The following is a 17,692-nucleotide window of genomic DNA, read 5'->3' on the forward strand; positions in this document are numbered from 1 at the left end:
ACATGGAGGACGGGCAGGCTCCAGCCATGGATGGATGCCTCTGCATGCTCACCCATAGCGAGGCCTGGGTGTTGTCACCTTGTACCAGTGTCACCTGGGGCTTCTCGTGCTGTGGGCAGAGGCGGCTGTGACCTGTGTTTCGTCGTGGCCAGGACGGGCCTGTGTTCTTCTGGGAAGTAAGCCCACCTCTGATGACGAGCTCTGTCCTTTCCCTCACACCCCAGCTCTATGAGTCCACCCTGCACGCCTTTGCCTTCTCTTACTCCATGCTAGGAGAGGAGGTCCAGCTCCACTTCATCATCCCCAAGTCCAAGGAGCACCACTTTGTCTTCAGCCAACCCGGAGGCCAGCTGGAGAGCATGCGGCTGCCCCTCGTCACAGACAAGGTACTGGCTCAAGTCCTAGCAGGGCAAACCAAAGTGACTTCGAGCCACTACTGAGCTGGGGCTTAGGGACAGGAGCTGCTGGGTGAGTTGAGAGCATGTGGAGCAGAGAGGGGCCGATCTGGTGGCTGAACTTGGAGGAGGCTGGGCTAGCATGTGGGCTTTGGAGTCACTCAGCTTCAAGTCTGGGCCTGGCTCTACCAATTATCAAGCATATTATCTGTCGCTTAATATCTCTGAGCCTCAGTTTCCTCAATAGTAGAGTTGGGCAATAATAACTCTCGCAAGAGCTTGTTGTGAGACTTATTTGGAATCACCAACATAAGGCCCCAGCACAGTGCCTGGTAGATAACAGGTGCTGAATAGGTGTTCATTCCCTTCCCTGTCTTTTCTTTAATGCTCCTTCTTATGGGACGTTTCAAATAGTCTGAGGCAGATAGGATAGTACAAGGAATCCCTTAGGGCCCATTACCCGCCTTCTATGATTATCAACTCACGGCCAGCCTTGTTTCGTCTGTCCTCTTCTCTTCTCCCTTCCTGTGTCGTTTGGAAGGAAACCCTAGACATCGTCTCATTTCATCTGCAAATATTTTACTCCATGCTAGGAGAGGAAATCCAGCTCCATTTCATCATCCTCAAGTCTAAGGGGCACCTTAAGTATTTCATCCATAAGATAAATGTCCTTTATATTTTAAAGAGATTGTTCTTAAAAGAGGTGCTCCTTGGAGGGCCCTTGGCTTGACAGTTCCAGCCTGACAATCCTACAGTCAACTGGCTGCTCTTCACCAGCCTGGGTCAACACAAACTGTGTGTAGATGCTGTTTCTCCTTCTCCAGAGTGCCAGATATCTGTAGGGCCAAACCTGGCCTTTCAGACCCAGCAGTTATTAAGCAATGACAGCATTTGTGAAGTATTTGTGAGGCCTTCGTTATAAGGTGTCTCATGCTCTGGGGGCTGTTGCAGTGAAACCGTCAGGATGTAACATAAGAGCGAGGATTTGCCTGTTACTCCACCCACTTTTCCAGCCTTCCCATGAGAGCTGGCCATGAGCAGCAGCTGCATGCACAGCTTTGAGCAGGTCCTTTGAGGAACTCAGAAAGAGCAGAAGCTTTAGCTTGGCCAGGTGCACTTATTGTTGAGGAAGGAGTCGAAGAAAACATAGATACATAAAAGATATCAGAACCTGAGTATATAAATAGCTGGACTGTGTGATTGGGGCATGTCAAACGTTCACAGTGTATGGAGGATTTCAGACATACAGGAATGATGTATACTCTGAGCACAATATTAGATTCTAATATGAGAGGATAATAATTTGGTTGATTGATATATGCCAATCAGTTTCTGTTGCATAACAAGCCAATCCCAAACAAGCTTTTATTTAGCTTCTGATTCTGTGGGCTATGATTTGAGCTGGGTTCAGCTGGTTAGTTGTTCTGGGCTCTGCTGTGTTCACTCGTGTGTCTGCAGTTAGCTGTCACAGTGGCTGGCCTAGAGTGGCCTCAGCTGTGATGCTCGCCTCTGCTCCATGTGGTCTCTCAGCCTCCAGCAGGCTAGCCCAGGCTGGCTCGTGTGAGTGTGCCGAGAGAGTAGAACGTGTGGGTCTCTTGAGGCGAGGCTCAGAGCTGACACAGCATCATTGTTCCTGCATTTTATTGGTAAAAGCAAGTCACAGGCTGCTTCAGATTCAAGGAGTGTGGAAATAGACTCTACCTTTTGACAGAAGATGCTGCCAAGTCACGTTTCAAGGGAGGAGTAAATTACAGCCATGTTTATGAACACTTACCTCATTATACCTACACTTTGCAGAGCCATGAATATATAAAGAGTCCGACATTCACACCAACAACTGGCCGTCACGAGCACGGACTCTTTAATCTGTACCATGCAATGGACGGTGCCAGCCACCTGCACGTGCTGGTCGTCAAGGAGTATGAAATGGCTATTTATAAGAAATACTGGCCCAACCACATCATGCTGGTGCTTCCGAGTATCTTCAACAGTGCTGGAGTTGGTAGGTGTTTTTGAACATGCTCTACTCACTAAAGTTTCAGTGAATGAAGACTTGAGATTATATTCTAGAGATGAAAGAGTTTAGTGTTTTACACGAGGCTTTTTGCTTTTGGACTTTTAAAGCTATTTGAATTTTTTTATGAAAATTTTTTTTTGGCATGTTTGGTTATTTAATTCATGTTCTCAATTGTTAGAAAAGAAAGGATAAGAAAGACAAACGGGGGTAAAATTGGAGAGGAGTTTTTTCCTCCCTGTAATTTTCCCTCCCCCAAGTTGGGAGTGGTCAGCGGAGGGAGGTGCGTACTGGGACAGTCAGGCTGGCCTGTCTGGGGTGGGGCCTTGGCAAGCAGGTCTAACTGAGGGTTCTGTCCTATGAATGGGGGTGCAGGACATGCCTGAGTCGGGTCATTTTGCACATTTTAGGCGCTGCCCACTTCCTCATCAAGGAGCTGTCCTATCATAACCTGGAGCTGGAGCGGAACCGGCAGGAGGAGCTTGGGATCAAGCCACAGGACATCTGGCCCTTCATCGTGATCTCTGATGACTCCTGTGTGATGTGGAACGTGGTGGATGTCGACTGTGGTGGGGAGAGGAGCAGGTAAGACGGCCTGTGAGTGCTGCCTCCTCCACCCTACGGCACCTGACAAACAAGCCTGCTCTCTTTTTCATGGGGGGGGGTTCTCTTTCCCTTTGAGGACCACAGAGGGCCCCTCGTGTTAGAAGGTATGGTGTGTGGCATGGTGGCCAGATCCCTGGATGTGGTGGAAGTAGATTTACATTCCAAGCTTTCTTTTCATTTTAAAAAATTGTTATTAAAGTATAATACGTACAGAAAATCAAACACTATTTAGTATTCTCTCTATATACGTATGTATATACAAAAAAAGCAAAGTGTGAGGGCGTTTCAGAAAGTTCATGGATAAATGGAATTAAAAGACAGTAGGAACCTTTGCATGACCTTTTTGAAGACACCTTGTATAGCACAGATACAGAACTTTTCACAAGCTGAGCACACCCGTCCAGCCAACTTCCACATCAAGAAATGGATGTTTCTAGCACCTCCAGAGCCTGCCCCTCCCCACAAGCCTGACTTGTGACTCCTAGCTTTATTTTTATTTGCTGGCTGTCTTTAGGCAAATGACTAAGTCTTTTTGGGTTCTAGTTTCCTCGTCTTTGAAAAGGGTGTTAATACTCATGCTAGAGGTTTGTGGTAAGAATTAACTAAAGATGGTCTGTAAATGTGTTCAGCACATAAAACGCATTTTGCACAAAGAAATGATAGTAAATGGAGGTGTTTGGCACCTGTTGGGGTCTGTGCTTGCCTCTGCCCAGCACAGATGGGTCAGCTGGAAAACTAGTGCCCTGGCTGGCCGGGACGGGGGCCTTGCTGCTGCTCACCCATCCACCCGGGGACATCTGCCTCTCTCCTTTGGGCAGGGAGTTCTCCTGGGCGGAAAGGAACGTGTCTCTGAAGTACATCATGCAGCACATCGAGGCGGCCCCCAACATCACCCACTACGCCCTGATCGGCATGCGGAAGTGGTCCAGCAAGACCCGGGCGGGCGCGGTGCGCGAGCCTTTCTCTCGCTGCCACGTGCACGACTTCATCATCCTGAACGTGGACCTGACCCAGAATGTGCAGTACAACCAGAACCGGTGAGCTCCTGCCCCCAGGGAGGGCGGGAGGGGGCACAGTGGCCGTCAGTGCAGCTCCCGGTGCCAGAGCCTGAGTGAGGGGCAGACCCGCAGCCTGGTAACGGCTCCTTCACCTTCGCCTGCAGGGGCCACTTATGCCAGAGGATGACTGCCCTGAAGCATGGGCCTGGCCCCATTTTGGTCCTCAAGTTTTTTTAGTGCTGTGTAATTCTGTGTATTTACATAAGTCATTCAGCATGACTCATCAATGCACATGGTACTTTATTTAGTGAGTTACATCACACTGTGTTTCTCTAGCCCTTTTGTCTCCCTCTCTGAATATATTGCTTTTTAGGAGCTTTAGCACTGAAGAAAATGAGAAAGTAATTTTCATAGGTTGCTGTCCAAGGATCTAGCCACAGAAGTGCTCACGTCTCAGGAATACCTCTTCACCAGATGTCTGCTGAGCATCTCTATGCGCCAGGCCCTGGACACGAAGCCCACGATACCCATGTAGGAGTGTCAGTTTCGGAGCCAGACCGAGCTGCTGGGCATATGGGTTCTGCCACTTGTCAGCTTTGTGGTTTAGGCACTGACTCTCTGAGACTTGTGTTCCCCGGCTATAAAAGGGGGCTAATAATTTTGCCCAGGGAGGCTGGTGGCTGGTGCTTTATAAGTCTCTCACGTAGTACCTGGCACATAGCACACGGTCATCCAGTGGTGGTCCTAATGCGGTTTAACCTCGGGTCCACCCTGCCTTCCCTGTAGAGATGTCGCTGTCTGTCCCGTTTGTTGCCTGGTCTGTTTTGCCTGATATCCTCCCACTCCCTCTTCCAGAGTAAGGTCTCGAGGCAGGACTGAGGTGCTGGTGGGGAGCTGGGGGCGTGAGCTGCGTCCTGTCAGCTCTGCACCTCCTCTGGTTGAGCAGGTTCACGTGTGACGATGTGGACTTCAACTTGCGGGTGCACAGCGCCGGCCTCCTGCTCTGCCGCTTCAACCGCTTCAGCGTCATGAAGAAGCAGATCGCGGTGGGTGGGCACAGGGCCTTCCACATCACGTCCAAGGTGAGGCCGCCTCGCTGCCTGGTGCGCTGTCTGGGTCCTCTGCCTGGGCTGCTGTGGTGTGAACACTGAGGGTGGGAGCCCTCGGGGAGACCACGTTATCTCTTTCAAGGGAGTGGGGTGGGGCTTGACCACCAGGTAGAATTAGTGACCACTTTTGATTGGCACCGAGCGCTGGGAGGTGAAAGACTCCATCGGGTGCCTGGGGAATTTAAGATGTAAAATCACAGCAAGTCCTGAGGTTCTGTGTCTTCCAGGAAGCCACACAGGCTGGCATGTCTCTGCCTGACCCTTTCTCTGTCTGTCACCTTCTGTCTTGAATCCTGCCCTGATGACATCAGCCAGCTCTGATCCCAGATGCCTTTCCCAGCCTCTGTCCCTCCTGGTCTCCACTAACTCCTTCTTATTACCTGCCCTGAGCTGGGCCAGGTGTGAATTCAGACACCAGTTCCACCCTGCCACCTGCCCCCACAGTCAGCTAGTGAGAGCCCATCCTCATGCCTCTTGCAAAGTAGCAAGACCTTTAAATAAAAGGCCTGTACTTCCAGAAGAACTTCGGAATCATTTTGCTAAGCCTTCCCACCCCCCACCATTGCTGAGATTGTTTAAATTGGAATTGTGTTAGATTGGTAGTTTAATCTGTGGAGAATTGAGATCTTTACTATATTAAGTCTTTCTACCAAAGAGCCTGATGTGCCTTTAAAACTAATTTTTCTTTTATGTCCCTCAGTGTCATTTCTAAACTCTTAGGTATTTTATCATTATTCCTATTTTGAACATAACCTTATGTTTTCATTAGGTTTTGTTGCAGAAAGCTGGCAATGGTTTATAATCTTTCATGTGGATGAAATCACTTAATTGTTTTCATTTATTCATGAAATATTTACTACGCACCCAGTTCCTTTGCCCAGGAGCACATAGCCTGGCAGCTTAGCTAAGTACCGTTGTGGGAAGCGCTGCGAAGGTGAAGTGTGTGTCACTGGGAGACTGAATCTAGCTGGGGTCTGTGTGAGTGTCCCCAAGGGGGTGACCTGGAAGGTGAGAGGGGAGAATGTGGGCGAAGGTGCTCAGCAGATGGGAGCAAAGAAGTCAGTATGGAGGAAGCGTGGAGAGCGGCAGAGGAGCTGGAGACGTAGGTGGGCCTTATCGGCCAGGGGAAGGTTCTAGACTTTTCTCTAGGAGCGTTGAGAAACCACTGAAGTGTATCCAGCAGAGGGTCTGATTACTTTTCTTTTTGTAAACAGTCTCTCTGGCTGCAGCATGGGAAACGTGCTGGCGATGGAGTCAGAGACCGTGGCTTGATGGCTGGGCAGTGGGGGTGGGTGGGACATGGATAGGACCCAGGGTGGACAGGGGCCGGCTAATCCCAGGGGTTTGCAGCACAGCATTTGGGGCGGAGTTCCCAAGGTCCAGCAGTTCCCTTGTTTGCTCTAGACCAGACAGGCAGTTTTCTGCCTGGAGTGATCAGTGTCTACAGTTCTTACTGAGGACGCTGATTAGTTTTCACATGTCCCACTTTGGCAAAACCTAATTGTTCTTAATGGAGAATTTTATTCTTGAGGTATGCATTCTCAATTCACAGCACTACCCAGAGCAACACAAGTGTCCACGCTTGGGCCACCCTGTCCCCGGGTTCCCATGCAGCCTAGAAGCCTTGCGAAGGGCTTCTCTCCCATGGAGTTGGGCGTGGACTGACACCATCCTCCCTGTGCAGGTGTCTGACAACTCGGTGGCCATTGTGCCAGCCCAGTACATCTGTGCCCCTGACAGCAAGCACACCTTCCTGGCGGCCCCCGCCCAGCTCCTGCTTGAGAAGTTCCTCCAGCACCACAGCCACCGCTTCTTCCCGCTGTCCCTGAAGAACCACAGCCACCCCGTGCTCTCTGTGGACTGTTACCTTAACCTGGGGTCTCAGGTGACTTTCCGAGGGGGCCCTGTCGAGTCCGTAAGTCAGAGAAATCCCCAGAATAGATGGACTAGAATCCAGGACTCTGAATCATAACTACTCGACTACTTGGTCTCAGGTGTTCACCCCATTTTACAGCTGGTAATGTTAAGGCTGAGCTGAAAGGGTTTGCCCAGATATAAGAAGTTAGAAATCAAACGCAATTCTGATGTCAAATATTTCTGATTTTCAAATGACTTCATGAGTATGTAAATCTGGAGAAGGCTTCTGGAATTGATTTTTAGGATATAGATTTAAAAATAACATGAAAGTATTGTTTCTGGCTCCCCCAACATCTTAAGCCTGACCAAGCAGTTAGTATTTATTCTGTGCAAGCCCCTAGATATTGCTATTGAGTATTTTGTGGAAAACTGTTTTCTCTTGGACTCCTTCTCTTTCAGATTTCTGTTTGTTATGTGAGCTCCAGGCCCCACTCCCTGAACATCAGCTGCTCTGACTTGGTGTTTAGTGGACTCCTGCTGTACCTCTGTGACTCTTTTGTGGGAGCTAGCTTTTTGAAACAGTTCCATTTTCTGAAAGGTAACTTACTGTAGTCTTACCCTGGATGTTGACTTGAATGGCTGTTGTCACCTGGTGTCTCTGAGGAGGTGACCTCTGGTCCTAGTCCTTCTTTGCCAATGGGTAAACTGAGGCTCAGAGAGGGAAAGCGACTGCCCTGGCCACCCAGGAAGGTATAAGAGAGCTGGACTGGATCCCAGGACAGCTCTCTTTCCCCTAGCTCAGTTTGGATAGAGACAAGACGTGTCTCCCTCTTTTTTAAAAGATGCACAGCAAATATTAACTTTTACGTTCCCTGTCAAACCAAATCCTTCCCGTCTGCGCCCAGGTCGCCTCAGTGTGGCTTTCCCTCCTCACTGTCTCAGGAGGTGCCGCCCGCTCCTTTGCTTTACTCTGATCTCTGTCCGTCTCGTGCCACAGTGGTTGAGAAGGACAAATGCTTGCTCTACACAACTTAAAAAAGTGACTTCCAATCTGTTTCCCGTCCTGCTCAGATTTCTAACTGACCTTCTCTTTTCCTTGGTGGTTCTTTACTCCGACCTTCCTCTCTGGCAGGTGTTTAATGAGCACCAGCAGTGTGTAAGGCCTTGGGAAATACTGTGAGGTTCCTTCAGCAGTCTGTGCCCTCAGGAAACATTTCGTCTACAGGGAGGATTGTACACATGGGTAGGTAGGGAGAGAGGATCTGGAGAACAGCTGGCCGACATGTCCCTGTGTGCCAGGAGTGGAGAGGACGGGGATCCCCCTGGCTGAACTCACGGGGGAAGTGGTGACAGCACCTGGCCTGGGTGGGCAAAGGAGGGGGACTGAGCCTTGGGGCTGGGGTAGGGCAGGGGGAGGTGAACCCAGGGCTGGAGCTCAGAATGCAGGATTAGCCATCAGACCCGTCTCTCCCGTTCCAGTCCACCTCCTCTGTTCTGTTCTTTTTCAACCTTTCTTCTGCCTCCAAGTTGTCTCCCCCACCAAGCCTGCCAGATCCCTGGAGGACTGTCCATCTTGCTAAGATCACAGATCATTCTAGAAAAAGTAAAAGGTCACCTTGCACAGCTGGACCTTCCCTTCCAAGCAGCGTCCTGTTTTGTTCCTGCGGTGCATCCAGGCGGTAGCTCTCCTTGGGATAAACTCACCTGTTTGCTTCTCTTGCCTCCACCACCATTGTCCCATAGGTGCGACCCTGTGCGTGATCTGTCAGGACCGGAACTCGCTCCGCCAGACCGTCGTCCGCCTGGAGCTGGAGGACGAGTGGCAGTTCCGGCTGCGCGACGAGTTCCAGACCGCCAACGCCAGGGAAGACAGGCCGCTCTTTCTCCTGACGGGGCGACACATCTGAGGGAGGTGGCAGAGGACTTGCTGGGAGAGCGGGGTGCTCAGAGCCCTCGTGCTGTGGCGGCTGAAGGAAGCCCCAGGACCACGGGTGTTTGAACTGGAACGGACCCCAGAAACTGTCACCTCTGCAACCACCTCGTGGTATGTGTCAGGGCACCGAAGCCCAAAGGCTGATGGTGACTGAGTGCCACAACGGGAGTCGTGAGCAGGAAAGAAAACCCAGGGCTCCTGGGCCAGACCACGTTGCGCTGGGCTACTTTGAAGTCCATTTCATGAAGAACAAAGCTTTGTGTTCTATCGTGCCATTCACGTGCTTCTGGGGACAAACTTGACTTTTCTCTTAGTTCCAAAAAATCTTGGATTATCTCTTAGAGGTGCCAGCATTTCAGGCAGTGGATGTGATTTCAGCTAAGTAGGTTTCCTTGCAACTTCCTACAAAGCAATATTCCAAAGGGACATTGTAACGGTAACGGCTGGAGACAAGAAAAAATGAGAAGTAGATTATGTTAGTAAGAATTATTTAATTGCCTACAAGTTTGCTCTTTTAGAAACTAGCCCAAAGGCATCAAATTTAATAAAGTAGAACAAATTGTTTTACTTCAGAGCAAATATGATTCTATTAAAATGGCATAGGGTAAACACCCTACCTCGTAGAAAGAGCAACGGTGAAAAGAAGCTCTCTTTTTAGGGAGGAAGTTAGGGTTACAGAAGTTGACTCAAAACTTGCCTTACAAAGGAAAGAGGACAAAATTACTTATTTGAAACAAACAATACAGACAACCAAAGTGATATATAAAATGGTTGATAGGAGCAAGGCTTATGACTGTAATCTACTGAAGCTTGGTTTTCAGTTCCTTAAATAGCTTGCGTTCTTTTATTGATGCTCGGTTCCTCCGGGGGGTCTCGCCTGACCAGAGACGGAGGGCGGGAGGAGGGGAGCAGGCATCCCATCGTGCTCCGGCTTCCGCAGCCTGCAGAGTGTGCTCTGCACTGGCACCGCAGAGTGCCTCTGGGTACCTCGTGCAGCGCTTCCATAGCCTCGTGTGAGTGGAGTTATTCTTCCCACGTGAGAGACGGGAAGATTGAGATGCAGAGTGCCCCTCACCAAGGGCACACAGTGGAAAGAACTGGAAGCACAATTCAGACTCCTGGTTTCTGGATTCCATGTCCAGGTTCTGCCCCCCACCCCCTGGCCACTTTTGGAGTGGCCCATACCTGAAGGAAAAGTTTAAAGACAGTAATTAATCATCAGGACGCATTCTTATACATCTATCTTAGACATTTATAAGCACTCTAATGGATAACAATCCAAGAAGGAACTATTTTAAAAGATGATGCCAAAGAGTTAATGTCGATCTTTTTTTTTTTTCCCCTAAGAAGAAAAGTCCACGAATATAAAAGATTTAGATCAGTGTTTATAAAGTGATCCTCTTGTAAATGTCATTACTCCTATTTTGGAATAAAACTGACCGTCTTTAGTTATACTTGTCTTTTGTAAATAGCAGCTTCTGTGTCATTCTCCCCATTTTATTAGTTAATTTAAACTTAAAAAAACCAAAGAACCCAGACTAATATTCTTGCCTGTTCCAGTCTTTTAAATAAAACTTATAATGCATTTATTATTTCTTTGGGTATTAATTGCATTGTTTTGAGAGAAAATAGTGTGGCCAATAATCTCCAAAGGTTAAGTGCTTAAAATCTCATGGTAAGAAAGAATAGAAAGTTTGGGGAAGGAAATAAGAAGCCATAAAGGTGATGTATATTCACATGTTGAGGAATTCTGAAAGAAAAGGCAGAATCAGATGTGCAGAAAAACAAATATGGAGGAAATCATAGCTTAAAATGTTCAGAGAAGCCTGCCATGAAGGAAGGATGGTTTGAGCTTCAGAGTGGCTAAGGAAGGCAGAAGGGGACCTGAGTCATTTGTCATGATGATTAACGGGAAGTGGTTTGGAGCAGCTGGGCTGTTCGATTCCTCACAGCTCTTGCTGCCACAATCTCCATGTCCACCAACCTGGGCTAAGCATCTGGCCATGGCCAAGGCTAAAGCAGAGTGTGGGACCCCAAGCAGGAGTAGGACATGGGGGAGCCACACCTTCGTCAAGACAAGCTACTGGTATTTCCCTCTCCACAGCACATCCTGTTCCCCCTAATCACTTGAGGCAGTTTATAGCAAACAGAATAAGCCCCAAACAGGAACTCCCTGGTACAGAAAACAAGCAACTAAGACTCAGAGAAAACATAGGAAACACTATACAGTGAAAGAACGGTGGTAACCTCACCTCAATGAAGAGTCAGAAAAGCAAACACAATCCTCTGAAGCAAGTGTAATTAAAAAAGAAGTGAGATTATAGTATATCCAGAAACTCAAAAAATCAAATATAGATTTGGAAATTAAAAACCTCAATAGGCAGGTGAATTAGCCAGACAGACAAGCTGAAGAGTAGCATGCAGAGCTGGAAGGTGCAGCAGACGAGATCTGTAAGACTGCAGCAGAAAGGTACGTTCGTGATCTGTGCTAACCCTAACTTCTGCTCACTGTGCTTTGGCTCCCTGGGCCATCTGGGCCCCTCGAACCCTGGCAGGCAAGTGCCCGCCTCAGGCCTTGCTCTTTCCTCTGCTAGGAGTGCTCTGCCCTCCCACATCCCTGGGGCCCCTCCCTCACTTCTGTTGGGCCTTTACTACTGAAAGGTCCACCTCCTCAATGAGGCCATCCCAGCTTGGGTATCGACTAATACAGAACATGTTTTTACTTATTTAGTTGTTTGGTGTTTTGTTTTGTTTGTCTCCCCCATGATAGTAGGAGTCTTGTAAGACTCATTCACTGCTGTACCCTCAGATCCTTGAATATGCCCAGCACATGGTAGGTGTGCATGAAATGCCCATTGAATGAATGAATGAATCTCTCATATCTTAGGTGATTCCAACGTGGGAGCCAGGGGTGGGAGTGGTTGGTGATGGAGGAACTGAAAAAATGAGTGAAAATGAGCTAAAATTCTTGATTTACTGGGGCAGCAGTGATGAACATGTTAGTAGAAATGGAGCATTTAAATATGTGTGTTAAAAAACATTTAGGGTAGCCAGTAGAAGAAAAGAGACAGGATGTCCAACATCTAAAATAAAGGGAAAAACAGCAATGACAAAATCAATCCTACTGAAGGCAAGAACAGGTAGGGGAGGGGGAAATAACAGGAAAGCTTGGTGAGTAAGAAACAAAGGTAGATGGCAAGAGTACATCCAAACATCGAAGGCCGAAATAATGTACATGGATTAAATTCACCTAATAATAGATTGAGGCTCTCAGACTATATATTAAGAAAGCTAATCAGAATAGAATTTGATATTTTAAAAAATTAAATGGGCAAAGAGATATTTTAAGTTAAGGTTGCAAAGTTAAATCCAAGGAGATGGTAATGATCACAAAACTGTAGACATGCCAATTCTGCTATGAAATAAAGCAAGATCTGTTAGAGATATGAGAAGATTGAGTAAATTCCATAATTATAAGTGAAGACTAGTCCATCTCAGAAGTAAAGGAGACCAAAAGAAGTGAGATTTGACTGACAAAGTAACAAGTTCGATCTAGAGTAATTAACCTTCAAAGGAGAGAGAATACTGTTACACAAACAATTCCAGAAAATGTTCTGGATGGTTACACAACGTTGTGGGTGTGCTAAATGCCAATAATGGTAAATTTTATGTGTGTATTATCACAATAACTGTTCCAGAGCATTAGAAAATATGGAAATCTGTACTTCTGCAAGGCCAGAAAGAACACTAATCCCCAAACCAGATAAGAATGATAAGCACACACACATGCTATGGTTCTTTCACATAACTTGGGCCTAGTTTCTTCCTTTTTGTTTTTTTAATGGAATAGTTTGTTTTTTTACTACCTGCATGGTTTACTTTGCAGTTATTTGTATATCCAGATTTTATCTAAAGTTTTAAAATTTATATTTTGGGGAATTATCTATTTCATAAAAACTTTCAAATTTTCTGGCATAAATTTAAACATATTCTTACATTATGATTTCTAAAATCTCTTTATTATCTTTGATTATTTCTCTTAATATCTGTCTTCTCATTTTTCTTGGTCAGGCTTGCCAAACACTTATTTTACTGAACTTTTCAAAGAATAAGCTTTTGGTTATAAGCCTAAGTCTACTTTTTATGTTTGTTTTCAATTTCATTAATTTTTGCTTCCATCTTTACTAATTCTATTTTCTTTACATCTATTTTATGATTAGGCTAAATGCAGAAAACCTAAACAACTAATAGTAAATTCAGATCAATATCAAAAAAATAAAATGCCTTCCTGTGTCAGCAATAATGAACTGGAAAATGTAATGGAAATAAAATGTCCAATGACCAAAGTAGCAAAAATGATAAAATATCTATTATTAAACCTAACACAGAAAATTTCTAAGGCCTGTGTCAAGAGAGTTAAAAAATTTCCATGAAGGAGATAAAATTAAATATAGAGAAAACTATATCCCAATGGGAAGATTGAATATTATAAAACTACCCCCCCATTCCAGTAATTAATCTATAGATTCAACACAAATCGAAATCCCAAGCAGGACTGTTTCTGGAAGCTACCTATTAAGGTTGGGGTTCTCACTCTTAATCCAGAAGTAAGACAAAAGAATAATTAAATGAAGACCAAAATGTCACCTGTTATGTTGATAAAGCAGATGTGGGTATATCGGTAAAAAAAAATTTTCTAATGCTGAAGCCAGAATTCGACTTACCTACCTGGCCACAAGCAGCAGTAGACCATGTGAGGCTCTGCCTCTAGAAAATGTACAGCATGGAAGAGCAGGCAGGATCCTGTGCTCTGCTGATGGGTGGGCTCCAGAGTACAGGGAGGGAGTAAATTGCTGAGTTACAAATGCCGGCTCTTCCTCTGACTCACCATAACACAGGTTCCTTCTCTGCCCACAGGGAAGGGTGAGGAGGCAGAGAGAAACTAGCAGTGTGACATTAATGGTGTTCCCTTCCTGTGAGAGGAGACCTCAGAACTTGGGAATAAATATTCCCTGTTAACTCAGTTATTGAATCTCTAACTCTTTGGGCTTGACCATGAAGCCTATGGTCAGTATGGCTGACCCCCTAGAGGCAATGAACAGTCCTTGAGGGAAGCTCTGCTCTCATTTTTTAGGACTACTCCCCACCAAATCAGCATTTGCTTTTTGAGAATGCTCCTGAGGCCCGTGATGCTGCTGTTGACTTGGAAGGAGCCCAGCCCTGACAGAGCCACAGTCTTCCTCCCAATGCTGTTCTATGACAGGAGCCAGAAGCAATTTTTTAGTGTGTTAAGCTACTGCGATTTCAGGGCTTATTTGTTATTTTGGCATAGCCTAACTTGTTTTGACTAACAAGCAATGTGAAATTGTGCCCTCTAGAATCGTGCAACTTGATGGTCCCAAGAAATGTTCGGCAACGATATGCCAACAAAATAGAGATGCCCCCACATTTGAAGATTAATCCTCTCATAAATTTTGGGGATGAAATCAAAGTCCCTCATCAAAGTTCAAAGACATTAAAATGCAAAAGAATCACAATGTAAAGCAAAATTGGGTTAAAAATCCAAAGAAGTTATTTGTATTCTCTAAGGTAGAGTCCCAGCCCATCTTCCTGACTTTTTATTCGGCTCATTCTCAGCAGGGATGTTCTAGATACCTGGTGGAGTTAGGGTTCCCTCAGCAGCTGCAGCCCGAGCCCTGTCTCACTGGCATGGATTCTTTCAGGCCCTCTGAGGTTGTGTCAGTGCATTGATAATTCCTTGACGTTCTTCAATATTTTAGATCCAATGTTCCAGGAACCCATAGGACTATTCTAACACTGGTATTTCACGCATAACATTTAGAAAACAAGGCAATTGCCATTCCCTAAAGCATTTTCTCAGGAAAATTCTGTTCCCATAAGAAACTATTGGATGTTGCCAAAGCTCTGGGGACCCTCAGTGGTATCCGAAGGAAGGAGGAGGATGGGAAAGTCTTTTGGTTGTGGCCATACCAGGAAGCCAGTCTGTGCCTGTGTTCTGAAATCCATGACACCTGCACTTGAATTCAACTGGGCAACTGTCCCATCAGGGTGAAGGATGGTGCTCTGTTTCCCCTGTCTAGGGAAAATCCCATCCCTGCTTGCTCTCTCCTTTCTCCAACGACAATGGTGGAGGCATCGCTGCCTTCTTGTGAGGGTGAGAAGCTCACTTAGCATGATGGTGATCCCATCACAGCAATAATAGTCACAGGCGCAGCCTCTGTGGCTCACTGGGGTCCCCAGCCACTCACATGCGCTCTGGTTTGCAGTCCTGGCCACCGGGCAGCACCTCCAACTTGCTGTGGAATCGTTTGGGCTGTGGCACCTGCCCCTTGGGGAAGCTTCCCCCACCCCTGTGTGTTTCTGCTGGAGGATCGTCGTGCCGAGCCCCGGCCCCTGCGGCTCCTCAGCACACCTCTTTCCTCATTTTGAGTGGGGGTGTGTTGAAGGAGGCTTTTACATTTTCCTCTTTGCCCTTCCAGATGGTTCAACTCTTCTACACTGAAAGAGGACTTGTGTGTATTTTATATCATGTTTTTTAATACACAAAACATCACACACACGTGCAAGTGCACCCTCAGATTTGATAGTGTCCCTTCTCTGTTTCGAGAATTGATCTTGTCTCTCCTCTGATTAAAATGTTTCAATAAATCTGCACTATTGTGTTGTCATGTTTTTCTCTGGACTCCTGTCCTCTCCTGTTAGCTCTAGTGATCTTCCACATCTTCCACGTTTTTTCATCAGGTCTCATCTTGTCTTCATACCCTCACGTTTTCCACTCTCTTCTGGAAGAGCTTCTCAAGTGTGCCACCAAACCATAGATCCAATGTTTATGTGGTCAGTTCCCTCTTTACTGCCTGCAGGGCATTTCAGTGCTCCCGTTTGTCACAAGTTGTTCTTTCCTTGATGGCCTTTTGCACATGATGTGGAGGAACCATACTTCCTTGCAAGCTATAGAGGATGTGGGACCAGAGTCTACAGTAGGAAATCAGTTGCAGGAGCATGCTTCTGATCTATTGCACAGTGTATTCTGCAGAATCCACCCCACCCCAGTCCTATGTGTGTATGTGTCTTTACTTTTATTCATGGAATGAAGAAAATTCTAGCCAAGTTCAGTTTTTCTAATTGTCAAAGCTTGCCCTTGGCCTTGCTTCTGGACTCTTTTGGAGTTGGCGAATTCAGGGCTGGTGATATGCACTGCTCCTGGGACCACTTCCAGACATGATCCTAGTCTGTACTTTGGCTTGATTTCAGTGTTTTTACTAGGTTCTTTCCAAACTAGTGGAGAGGAGAGAACTCAAGGGGAGGCATAAAATGGGGGTGCAGGTCTCTGACCACCTGAAAATTCTCCATCTACACTTCTGGCAATAGAAAACTAAGCAGCTCTCAACTTATTTTGAGCTGGAAGGTTTGCTGTTTTAGGCAATAGAACATTTGTTAACCATTAACTGCAAATTTTCAGCAGGTCTATAGTTAGTGGAAGTTTTCAGATTTTTAACTTCCATTTCTTGGTTTTCATGACGTCTTGAGCTCTTCCCTACTGCATGTTTATAGACATTCTAATGGAAAAGGCTGTGTCAGGGACTCTTAGCCACACATTATTTTGAACAGGAAGCCCATTCATGCATCTCTAGCAGTCCATACACAACCAACTGTTAAACTCGCCATTTCTTCATCAGGGGGCACTCCGATACCTGTGAGTATCCTTTCCAGAATACTCAGGGAGTCGAGACCCTCACTTATCCCAAGTCTCAGCCTCATAGTCTGAGAGGTCTCATGTTCAAGTCTAACCAACTAGAAAGCCCTCAAAACCCAAAAGTAGTGATCCAAAGCAAACACCAAAACTCAGCCTAACGACAAGGGTTCACAGTGGGCTAGGGCTACAAGTATATGTTTAATGGGCTTCTTGCTATGTGAAATGAATATGTACCACTTACAGAGTACCCACCATGCCCGGCTTTAGGGCTGTTTTCTCTGCTTCTTGGCATGTGGGCTCAGAGATGCTTTTCTAATGTGACTCATAGTCAGGATCGGAAGTGGTTCCTAAAGAAAAAATCCCCCAAATGCTTGCAGCAATATAGTTGTTATACTGTATAGGGAATAGTGACAAGAAAAAAGTCTGTACGTGTTCAGTACAGATGCATTTTTTGAGTATTTTCAATCTGTGTTTGGTTGAATCTGCAGGTGCAGAGCCCATGGGTAGGGAGGGCTGACTATTGGAAGGCATTGTTGGCTCCTGAGGCTCTGTGAACAATAAAAGTACAGATCCAATGTATTCTCACTAGGAAACCCAGTTGCTGGGCTGTTGGATGCAAGCATTAAACAGATATACTACATTATGTACCATCCAGAGTCTGGGCAATCTTAGCATAAAGGTTTAGAAATAAATTTTAATAAAGAAATTGGCAATAAACCTCCTAGAACTGGCTTCAGATTCCTCAGACAGCTTTCGTTGGGGGAAGACCAGGCACTGAGGGTACGTCCAGTGTTGGCGGCTCTCATCTCTGTTTCAGTCCGCTTGCTTAGGCAGACTTCCCAGCTCAGAGAGAATTAGCATCTTAATGATAACAAAACATTTGGAAAGGCCAGTGCAGATTTTTAAAGCCCTTCGTGTCTAGAGAAGAAACAAGAATTCTATGACTGTTTGTCATTCGCCTAATAGACTGTCCCAGTTTCCCTTCTTTCTTTCTTAGAACCATGGTGAGCCCTCTTTTCTCTTGCTGTGGACTTGCCATTCTAACTCAGTTCTTGGTCTATAAAAG

General features: G+C 46.2%; 1 protein-coding gene across 1 annotated transcript in view; it reads left to right on the top strand.

The window, feature by feature from the left end:
- Positions 1–8,886, top strand: part of GREB1 (growth regulating estrogen receptor binding 1) — a 141,586-nt gene extending 132,700 nt beyond the window's left edge. The window contains exons 26-33 of the mRNA XM_063078617.1: positions 225–386; positions 2,193–2,397; positions 2,820–2,994; positions 3,834–4,052; positions 4,960–5,095; positions 6,807–7,007; positions 7,439–7,577; positions 8,723–8,886. Of these exons, the coding sequence (XP_062934687.1) occupies positions 225–386; positions 2,193–2,397; positions 2,820–2,994; positions 3,834–4,052; positions 4,960–5,095; positions 6,807–7,007; positions 7,439–7,577; positions 8,723–8,886 (1,401 nt within the window). The remainder of the gene's footprint in view (positions 1–224; positions 387–2,192; positions 2,398–2,819; positions 2,995–3,833; positions 4,053–4,959; positions 5,096–6,806; positions 7,008–7,438; positions 7,578–8,722) is intronic.
- Positions 8,887–17,692: the final 8,806 nt, after the last annotated feature.

The sequence above is a fragment of the Cynocephalus volans genome, chromosome 14 (assembly GCF_027409185.1).
Source record: "Cynocephalus volans isolate mCynVol1 chromosome 14, mCynVol1.pri, whole genome shotgun sequence".
Taxonomy (NCBI): Eukaryota; Metazoa; Chordata; class Mammalia; order Dermoptera; family Cynocephalidae; genus Cynocephalus; species Cynocephalus volans.